The sequence below is a fragment of the Primulina tabacum genome, chromosome 10 (assembly GCF_025594145.1).
Source record: "Primulina tabacum isolate GXHZ01 chromosome 10, ASM2559414v2, whole genome shotgun sequence".
NCBI classification, from domain to species: Eukaryota; Viridiplantae; Streptophyta; class Magnoliopsida; order Lamiales; family Gesneriaceae; genus Primulina; species Primulina tabacum.
Window position 1 is genome coordinate 12,853,597 of NC_134559.1, and position 11,229 is coordinate 12,864,825.

General features: G+C 38.3%; 1 protein-coding gene across 5 annotated transcripts; it reads left to right on the top strand.

Moving 5' to 3' along the window:
• The first annotated feature begins 912 nt into the window (after window positions 1-912).
• On the top strand, window positions 913-10,226 carry LOC142506245 (uncharacterized). 5 transcript variants are annotated; one of them, XM_075619437.1, is made up of 7 exons: window positions 913-1,448; window positions 1,542-1,644; window positions 1,783-1,806; window positions 2,001-2,048; window positions 2,769-2,876; window positions 3,425-4,548; window positions 9,895-10,226. In XM_075619437.1, the coding sequence occupies exons 5-6, from the start codon at window positions 2,830-2,832 to the stop codon at window positions 3,936-3,938; spliced, it is 561 nt and encodes a 186-aa protein (XP_075475552.1). In that variant the 5' UTR covers window positions 913-1,448; window positions 1,542-1,644; window positions 1,783-1,806; window positions 2,001-2,048; window positions 2,769-2,829; the 3' UTR covers window positions 3,939-4,548; window positions 9,895-10,226. The 5 variants fall into 5 exon arrangements, with proteins under 5 accessions (XP_075475552.1, XP_075475556.1, XP_075475555.1 ...); XM_075619441.1 differs by lacking the exon at window positions 2,769-2,876; XM_075619440.1 differs by lacking the exon at window positions 2,001-2,048.
• Window positions 10,227-11,229: the final 1,003 nt, after the last annotated feature.

An 11,229-nucleotide genomic window follows, 5' to 3' on the forward strand; every position in this document is an offset into this window, starting at 1 on the left:
ATATTAAAAATTGATTTAACTAGTTAAATATTTTAATAATATAATTATAAATTTATATATCCGAGTCTTGGAATAAAATTAAATCTGATACGTGGCATTGTTTTACCAAATTTTTTCTTAGTGACTTTCGCACACATGAAAGTTATTGGTTTCCAGCCTACATACCATTTTCAACTCAAACTGAGCTAAGAAAAAGAGACATTTAAACTCCAGAATAATAATGAATATAAGGTTCTTATTTGGAACTTTTACAAAACATAAAAAGATTTACTAAAGATATACCAAAATAAATTAAACAACAGAGGATTTTACCGAGGTCCACTTGAGAAACATAAATTCATAAAAAATCACCCATAAACGTCTTAAACGTCATCTCTCGGCTAAGCAGGCTGAAGGGCTACAATATGAATTTATTATTTCCTGGTTAAACTCGAACATTGTGTTTACCATTTCCTGGTTCATCTTTTTACCTTATGTTCTAACCAATAACCCTTATATTACATCCTAAATTTTAAATAAATCTTTTATTATCTCAATTTAATTCCAAGTTACAAATAAATATAGATCATGTCATAGTAAGGTAATAATTTAGCACGAGTATTTTAGCCTGTCATTCAGGTTATTTTCTAAAATAAAAACAGTAAATAAAAGCAAAATAAAGAAAAGACTAAACTTACAAAGTTGTAATCAGAAAGCTTGAAGTTTTATTTATGCAGAAGGGTTGTTTACAGAGAAAGAATAGAGGGGGGAAAACTCGACCGTCCTTACAAAGAACAAATTACAACCTATTTATAGAGGGAAGAGCCGAACTTGAAACCTCGGATTCCAACTAAAAATATAAACAATACAATGCTTTATAAAAGCAAATAGTAACATGGTTACCAAAGTCAAAAGTACCACAGTGATTGTAAGGCCCTGTAATTTATTATCCGGTAATTTTTGGCATAATTAGAATAATTATTGAGTTGTAAATTAAAATAATTATTTATGCCAAATAAATTCAAGAAGTGTGTTAAAAATATGTATTTGAGAATATCGGAGAATTTAACGATATAAAATACATATAGAGTTTAAATAACACACGAGAGCAAAATAAATACAGACCGGGATAAATGGGCTTGAGATACTATTTTAGTAACCAAATACAAAATATATATATATACATATACATACACACACAACTTACTTTCAAAAGAAGGAAAAAGAAGAGAGAGAAGAAGAAAAACCCATTTCCCTCAACCCCATTTTCGCAACTCATGTAGCAGCTGTGGGAAAGTTGCGATATCTCCTCCGTCCGGCGTCCAAATCACGAACGGTTTGAGGGGTTGTCTTCCTTACATCGGTAGCTTCGTTTTGAACCATGAATCGCCACTTTTGATGCTCGTTTCAGCCCCAATCGAGCCCTGTTTCGGGACTGCTCCTTTTCGATTTTTCTTGTTCGATTTTAGGTGAGCTATTGCTTGGTTTTTCTTGGTCCTTTGGAGTATATTGAGCAAGGATTTGAAGCTTAAATCTTACCTTGCTGTTCCTGCATTTTCCAGCTAGTTTTCAGTTCGGTTTTTGGTCGTGAATAGTGTTTTCCGGCGTCTTTTCCGGCGAGTAGCAACATTGGACCGCTAGCGACTAGTTTATACTTCGATCTTGGTAATTTTGGATCCAATTCCAGATTTTTTCGGTGCATAAGTAGGCTGCCCCGAAGTGTAATTTTACTCGCTTCGATTTAATTTCGCCTTGTCGATTTTAATGCATTATATTGACGTATATATTGGGTTTATATTGTAGGTTCGATCGTTGGAGAGCTTTGAGGTATAAATCGAGGAGTTTGTGAATTAGTATCGAGTTAATCGTTTGATTATTTTGGAGAATTACGGTTATTTAGTTGAAATTCCAGAATTGTTTGGATTTGGGAATTAAGTTTTGATAATTAAAAATCAATAAGTTGGATTAATTTAGTGTTATTGGCGAATTGTGAATTATTCGACCTATTTTATCATTTTTAGGTCGAGGAGATTAAAGTTGAGCTTGTTGTGATTTTAGAGTCGGTTTAGGTATGTTACAGCTCGGTAACATACGACGGTAAAACATAAATTATGTTAAATTGACATTCTGTGTTACATTGATCGTGTTATGAATTGTTGACTGTTATAAATTGTTAAATGCCTTTGTTATGATCTATGTTTATTATTATGACATATTATTGGCATTTAGCATTGGGCATACAGTTATGACATTCATGGTGAGCCCTATCGTTTTTGTTAGCCCATTGTTGATATCCGTTGTTATCTGGCACTGTTGTTTATCTCGGGATCATTGTGTGGCTGATAGGCCTATACACATGAGACCGAAGATGTGATTGAACAATCCCGTGGTTAGTGCAGCCTTTTGAGGTGAGCGCTGGGATTGTGTCATCTAGTTCGTTCTGTTGTGCCATCCTGTTATACCGTATCAGCTGTATGGAGGCCGAGTCAGGGGTGTTTTTCAGCACAGCTTGGCATACCTCGCATACTTGGCAGGGCGGTTTAGCTGCATGACGATGTAGCTCCCCTGTGTTGTTGCTCGAGCATTATTCCAGTTGTTATCGTACCGTTTGTTGGTTCCTGTTATCCCGATTATTCGTTGAGCCTTTCATGCATTGCATATTACATTTCATTATATGATTATGCATGATTTATGTTATTGTTGTTATTGTTGAACTGTTTCATACCAGAATCCTAACCTCAGTTGTTTACTGGGGGGGCTGCTGTGGTTGCTTTTGGGCACCATGGTAGATCTCCCGAGTCGTTTCGCAGCATCAGGCCGAGGTTCCGCCAGTGGAGCTCGGGATTGAGGATGGATTGCTTGGGTCTGTTCAGTGGAGTCTCCCAGTTATTCTATATGTATGTCTTGAGTTGTCTCGGTCTTGTATTGTAGTTTATTTGCCGGGGAGATGCCTCGTGTATTTGTATTAGTATTTGGTTGTTCTTGTTATGTGCTGAGGCGACTCTGTGATTTTCATTATCTGGTGAGTATTTGATAAGTTTTAAATTCTGTTTAGTCCTGACCAGTGCGGCTATAGGTTGTTGACTCTAGTTGGAGTATATTTTGATATAAACTGCTGTTTGAGTTTTCGGGATGTCCTATTTACGGGGAGGTCATGCCGAAATTTTTCTAGGCCCTGAGGTCCGTTTTAAATTATTTTAAACCTTTTTCCGCTGCAGTTTTAAATCAAACCATTATTGTTTGATCATTAATTGTCGTTAGAGTAAATGGGCCTCACATCTTGGTATCAGAGCGTAAACTGGGATACGCTCGAACTAGAGTCTAGGACATTTGAGTCTTGGCACTAAAATGGTTGTTGCGCCTGTGTATGCTACTTGAAAACATGCTTATGTGATTATATGATTTGTTTACTCCATTCTAATTATTTTGGTGTTTTATCGTATAGAATGGAAGGAGGTGGAGAAATTCCTGTTGATGAGATTCCTTTAGCTCGAGGTCGAGGTCGTGGACGTGGTACACCTTGTGTCCGTGTTTTTGACGATACTTTTGTTGAGCAAGCTGCTGATCATCTAGAGCAGCTTAGGATGGATGAGTTAGTTGCGCGTTTCCATTCTATGCATCCTCCTCGATTCAGTGGTTCAGATGGAGCTGAGAAAGCTGAGTTATGGATTTCTGAGATTGAGGAATTGTTTGATTTGATTGAGTATCCTCCAGAGTGTCGATTGAGATTAGCTGTGCATCAGTTGAAGGATCGTGCCAAAATGTGGTGGTCTACTACATTAATGACTTTAAATGCTCAGAGGATCATTCCATCATGGGATATATTCAAGCTGAAGTTTAAGGAAAGTTATTGTCCTCCATCATTCTACAGTTCTAAGGCTTCTGAGTTTCATAACCTGAAACAAGGCGATATGTCAGTTGCGGATTATGCGGATACTTTTTATGCTATGCTGAGATAAGCTCCTCATGTTGCGGCAAGTCAGATTGCTGTTGTCGAAAGTTTCATTGAAGGGTTGAACGATCATCTGCACCCTTTTGTTTCTACCGGTAAGCCACTGAATTATCTTGAAGCAGTGGAAATAGCAAAAAGGGCTGAAGCTAGTCTTAAAAGGAGTGGCAATCGAGTTCCTACCCAACATCATCAGTCGGGGAGGCAACAATTCAGTTCATCTGGTTCTGCATCTCTTCGTCCACGTGGGAAACAATTTAAGAAGCCTGGTTCTAGTTCTTCGAGTTCAGGGAGTTCGGGGAACCGTGGGGGATATCGCTATAGTTGACCTTATTGTGATCACTGTGGAGGCAAGCATTCCAGTAATCAATGTGTTGGAGTTCAAGGGGTTTGTAATGTTTGTGGTCGGCCGAGCCATTTTGCTAGAGTCTGTCCAAGTAAGACAGGAAAATCAACCCAGGCAGGTAGTGGAGCTCAAGGTAATAGAATTACAGCTGCGTCTCAGTATTCCCATCTGCCTAGTCGCCCTTCGCATCAGAGTAGAGGGCACGGTGGTCAACAGAATCAGTCATCTGCTCATGTTTTTGCCTTGACTGAGGATGAGGCTCAGGCAGCTCCAGGTATTGTCATTACCGGTAATTGTACTCTATGTGGTTTTATAGCACGAGTGTTATTTGATACTGGAGCATCTCATTCCTTTGTTTCTCATGCATTCGTTGTTTCACATGATCTTCGCACCACTAGTATGAATTCCAATCTATCTGTTGCTACTCCGATGGGCAAAATGATTATCACTGATAATGTGGTGTTCAATGCGGTTTTGTTTCACGATGAAAATGTTTTGTATCTGAATCTCATAGTCTTACCTATGCATGACTTTGATTGTATCGTTGGTATGGATGTTTTGACTGCAAATCGTGCCACTGTTGACTGTTATCGAGGAATAGTTCGTTTCAGACCTAGCTTTGCTCCTAAATGGAATTTCTATGGCCGTGGTTCTCAAGCCAAGATTCCTCTAGTTTCTGCCATTGAGATGAATCGATTGTTAGATACAGGTCATGAAGGTTTTCTGGTTTATGCTGTGGATCTATCGCAAGATGAGCGACAGATTTCTGATATTCCTGTAGTCCGTGAGTTTCCTGATGTGTTTCCAGAAGAGATTCCTGGTTTTCCACCAGAACGAGAAGTTGAGTTCAGTATCGAATTAATGCCAGGAACTGAACCCATATCTCGAGCACCGTATCGTTTAGCTCCTGTTGAGCTAAAAGAGCTGAAAGAACAATTACAGGATTTGTTGAGTAAAGGTTATATTCGTCCGAGTTCTTCACCGTGGGGTGCACCGATTCTATTTGTCAAGAAGAAAGATGGTACGATGCGGATGTGTATTGATTATCGGCAACTGAATAAGTCTACTGTCAAGAATAAATATCCACTCCCTAGGATTGATGACTTATTTGATCAGTTGCAAGGTACTTCGGTGTATTCTAAGATTGATCTTCGTTCTGGGTATCATCAAGTGCGAGTCAGACAAGAAGATGTCCCGAAAACAGCTTTTCGCACGTGATACGGACTCTTTGAATTTTTGGTTATGCCTTTTGGTTTGACCAATGCTCCTGCTGTGTTTATGGACTTGATGAATCGAGTATTTCGTAAATATCTTGATCGTTTTGTGATTGTATTCATCGATGATATTCTTGTTTATTCCAAGTCCGAGGAAGAGCATGCCAAACACTTGAGGATAGTTCTTCGAATTCTTCAAAAGAAGCAGTTGTACGCCAAGCTATCCAAGTGCGAGTTTTGGTTAGATAGAGTTGTGTTTCTGGGCCATGTCATATCTCAACATGGTATTTCAGTCGATCCAAGTAAAGTGGAAGCAGTTCTGAACTGGGCACGACCGACCAATGTGCCAGAGATTCGTAGTTTCATGGGTTTAGCTGGTTATTACCGGAGATTTATCGAAAATTTCTCAAAGATTGCTAGACCTATCACTCAACTGACTCAGAAAAATCAGAGATTCATTTGGTCGGATGAATGTGAGTCAAGTTTTGTCGAGTTGAAGAAAAGACTGACTTCTGCACCAGTTCTTACCATTCCAAATGGTTCTTGAGGATTCGTTGTTTGTATCGACGCATCAAATAGAGGATTAGGTTGTGTTCTGATGCAGCATGGCAGAGTTGTGGCCTATGGTTCTCGTCAGTTGAAACCGCATGAGTCTAAGTATCCTATTCATGACTTGGAATTAGCTGCTATCGTTTTTGCTCTAAAGATTTGGAGGCATTATTTGTTTGGAGAGCAATTTGTAATCTATTCTGATCACAAGAGTTTGAAGTATTTGTTCTCTCAGTCAGATCTGAATATGAGACAGAGACGTTGGATGGATCTTTTGAAAGATTATGATTGTGAGATCCAGTATCATCCGGGAAAAGTGAATGTCATTGCCGATGCTTTGAGTCGTAAGGTTGTTGACGTTAATTTATCCTCGATTCATGTTTCTAAGTTACGAGAGGATATTTGCACCTCTGGGTTGGATTTTCAAATCCAAGGTAATGCTGTTTGTGTATCTCAGATTTCTGTTGAGCCAGAGTTGATTCAGATTGTAAAGTCAGCCTAGAAAACTGATGATCGAGTTCTGAAATCTTATGAGTTAGTATCTCAAGGACATCAATCTGGTTTCTCAATTCACTCAGATGATTCTCTTCGGTTGAATGGTAGATTGGTTGTCCCAGATATTCCTGAATTGCGTACAGCCATCCTTAAAGAAGCTCATTGTACTCGATATAGTATCCACCCAGGAGGAAGGAAAATGTATCATATTCTACGACCTCAGTTTTGGTGGAAGAATATGAAAAAGGATGTGGCTGAGTTTGTGTCTCGTTGTATGATCTGTCAGCAAGTCAAAGCGGAACGATTGAGACCGGGAGGATTACTGCATAGCCTTGAGGTTCCTCAGTGGAACTGGGAGCACGTGGCTGTGGATTTTGTCACGCATTTGCCACATAATTCTCGTCATTTCGATGCCATTTGGGTGATTGTCGACAGATTATCTAAGTCGGCACATTTTATTCCGTATGAGAGGAAGTATTCGAACAAGAAGATGGCTCGTCTGTATATTGAAAATGTTGTGAGACTTCATGGAGTTCCAGTTGCAATAGTCTCAGATCGTGACCCTAGATTCACATCAAAATTTTGGACTAGTTTCCAAAAAGAAATGGGTACACGACTTGCAATGAGTACTGTGTACCATCCTCAGACAGATGGTCAGACAGAGCGTACGATTCAGACACTCGAGTATCTGCTTCGAGTTGTAGTCATGGATTTTAAAGACAGTTGGCAGGAAGCTTTACCACTAGTAGAATTTTCATATAACAACAGTTTCCAGTTGACTATTGGTATGGCTCCTTTTGAAGCTTTGTACGGCAGACGGTGTCGATCACCTCTTTGTTGGGATGAATTTGGTGAGAAGCAGTTGACTGGACCTGAGATTGTTCAGGAAATGCACGATAAAGTCCAGTTGATTCGTCAAAGAATGAAAGCTGCCCAAGATCGTCAAGCTAGTTATGCTAACAAACATCGTCGACCTCTAGAGTTTCAAGTTGGAGATTTTGTATTTCTGAGAATCTCTCCGTTTAGAGGTGTTGTTCGCTTTGGTAGGAGGGGTAAGTTGTCACCTCGTTTCGTTGGTCCCTACGAGATTGTTGAGCGTATTGGGACTTGCGCTTATCGTTTGGATTTGCCTCAGGCTTTATCTGGCATCCACGATGTTTTCCATGTTTCTATGTTGCGTAAGTACGAGCCCGATCCGTCTCATGTGATTCAGCCTGATGAGGTTGAGCTTGATCCGTCTCTATCGTATACTGAGTATCCTGTTTGTATCTTGGATCGTAAAGATAAAGTTTTACGCAATAAAGTTATACCACTTGTACGTGTTCAGTGGTCGAGGCATAGGTGTAGAAGAATCAACGTGGGAAACAGAAGAGAAGATGAGAGCATCTTATCCATATCTGTTTGATTCTTAGTATTGTATTGTTGGTTTTCTATTGTGTGTAAGATGTATGTGTATAAGCAGAAATTTCGAGGACGAAATTGTTTTAAGGGGTGGAGAAGTGTAAGGCCCTGTAATTTATTATCCGGTAATTTTTGGCATAATTAGAATAATTATTGAGTTGTAAATTAAAATAATTATTTATGCCAAATAAATTCAAGAAGTGTGTTAAAAATATGTATTTGAGAATATCGGAGAATTTAACGATATAAAATACATATAGAGTTTAAATAACACACGAGAGCAAAATAAATACAGGCCGGGATAAATGGGCTTGAGATACTATTTTAGTAACCAAATACAAAATATATATATATACATATACATACACACACAACTTACTTTCAAGAGAAGGAAAAAGAAGAGAGAGAAGAAGAAAAACCCATTTCCCTCAACCCCATTTTCGCAACTCATGTAGCAGCTGTGGGAAAGTTGCGATATCTCCTCCGTCCGGCGTCCAAATCACGAACGGTTTGAGGGGTTGTCTTCCTTACATCGGTAGCTTCGTTTTGAACCATGAATCGCCACTTTTGATGCTCGTTTCAGCCCCAATCGAGCCCTGTTTCGGGACTGCTCCTTTTCGATTTTTCTTGTTCGATTTTAGGTGAGCTATTGCTTGGTTTTTCTTGGTCCTTTGGAGTATATTGAGCAAGGATTTGAAGCTTAAATCTTACCTTGCTGTTCCTGCATTTTCCAGCTAGTTTTCAGTTCGGTTTTTGGTCGTGAATAGTGTTTTCCGGCGTCTTTTCCGGCGAGTAGCAACATTGGACCGCTAGCGACTAGTTTATACTTCGATCTTGGTAATTTTGGATCCAATTCCAGATTTTTTCGGTGCATAAGTAGGCTGCCCCGAAGTGTAATTTTACTCGCTTCGATTTAATTTCGCCTTGTCGATTTTAATGCATTATATTGACGTATATATTGGGTTTATATTGTAGGTTCGATCGTTGGAGAGCTTTGAGGTATAAATCGAGGAGTTTGTGAATTAGTATCGAGTTAATCGTTTGATTATTTTGGAGAATTACGGTTATTTAGTTGAAATTCCAGAATTGTTTGGATTTGGGAATTAAGTTTTGATAATTAAAAATCAATAAGTTGGATTAATTTAGTGTTATTGGCGAATTGTGAATTATTCGACCTATTTTATCATTTTTAGGTCGAGGAGATTAAAGTTGAGCTTGTTGTGATTTTAGAGTCGGTTTAGGTATGTTACAGCTCGGTAACATACGACGGTAAAACATAAATTATGTTAAATTGACATTCTGTGTTACATTGATCGTGTTATGAATTGTTGACTGTTATAAATTGTTAAATGCCTTTGTTATGATCTATGTTTATTATTATGACATATTATTGGCATTTAGCATTGGGCATACAGTTATGACATTCATGTTGAGCCCTATCGTTTTTGTTAGCCCATTGTTGATATCCGTTGTTATCTGGCACTGTTGTTTATCTCGGGATCATTGTGTGGCTGATAGGCCTATACACATGAGACCGAAGATGTGATTGAACAATCCCGTGGTTAGTGCAGCCTTTTGAGGTGAGCGCTGGGATTGTGTCATCTAGTTCGTTCTGTTGTGCCATCCTGTTATACCGTATCAGCTGTATGGAGGCCGAGTCAGGGGTGTTTTTCAGCACAGCTTGGCATACCTCGCATACTTGGCAGGGCGGTTTAGCTGCATGACGATGTAGCTCCCCTGTGTTGTTGCTCGAGCATTATTCCAGTTGTTATCGTACCGTTTGTTGGTTCCTGTTATCCCGATTATTCGTTGAGCCTTTCATGCATTGCATATTACATTTCATTATATGATTATGCATGATTTATGTTATTGTTGTTATTGTTGAACTGTTTCATACCAGAATCCTAACCTCAGTTGTTTACTGGGGGGGCTGCTGTGGTTGCTTTTGGGCACCATGGTAGATCTCCCGAGTCGTTTTGCAGCATCAGGCCGAGGTTCCGCCAGTGGAGCTCGGGATTGAGGATGGATTGCTTGGTTCTGTTCAGTGGAGTCTCCCAGTTATTCTATATGTTTGAGTTGTCTCAGTCTTGTATTGTAGTTTATTTGCCGGGGAGATGCCTCGTGTATTTGTATTAGTATTTGGTTGTTCTTGTTATGTGCTGAGGCGACTCTGTGATTTTCATTATCTGGTGAGTATTTGATAAGTTTTAAATTCTGTTTAGTCCTGGCCAGTGCGGCTATAGGTTGTTGACTCTAGTTGGAGTATATTTTGATATAAACTGCTGTTTGAGTTTTCGGGATGTCCTATTTACGGGGAGGTCATGTCGAAATTTTTCTAGGCCCTGAGGTCCGTTTTAAATTATTTTAAACCTTTTTCCGCTGCAGTTTTAAATCAAACCATTATTGTTTGATCATTAATTGTCGTTAGAGTAAATGGGCCTCACAGTGATATTCCACCAACTTGTGATATCCCCCATTAAAATTATTAAAGATGAATATCCTAATCATCTTTAATATTATCTTTTATGGAATTTTTAAATTTTCAAAATATAACTGATATGAGAAAAATTAGGAATATCATCATCTGAGTCTTGTGCGTCTTGCATTTGTATGAGATGAATAAATTGATTCTCGCTTGATTCTGAAGCCATTGATTTGTCAGATTTGGAATCAGAACATCCAATATTCTTATAAAGATCCTTCTTCATTTCTTCAATATAAACTTCAATCATTTTTCTTTTGAATAAATCTCAGAATATTTCTGAGTCAAAATCTTGAATGGAGTCATATAATCTTTCTCTTTTTCTTGTTTATAATTAAAATCTTTCTGATATAAAGAAATTTTCTCCTCCATCTGTTGAAGAGTTTCATAGTCATAAGACTTGCCAGTATTTGTATCATCTCTTAATAATTTGTCCCAAAATTTTGTGTAACTGACTCTCCATAGACAAGGAATGCCTTCATCAGTGTAACCGAATTCTGGTTGCCATCTCCAAATCCATGGAATTCCAAACTCCATAAAAAAATAGACATAAAGTCTTTCCGTCAATCCAATGTTCAGAAAAAAATTTTTCTAATACTTGAAGAAACATTTAACCAAGTATTCATTGGCTTTATAAAAGCTTATGGTAAAATTTTTGATGATGAACCAAATAATTTACACCATATAAAAAACCAATTTGGAATCGGGTAATGGAAAACATTTTCACGGATTTTTAAAAACCATGTATGTTTTATTAAAACTCTCAACATAATCCCAAAAATTGAATTTAAAACTCATTTGATGGCTTTGAGAA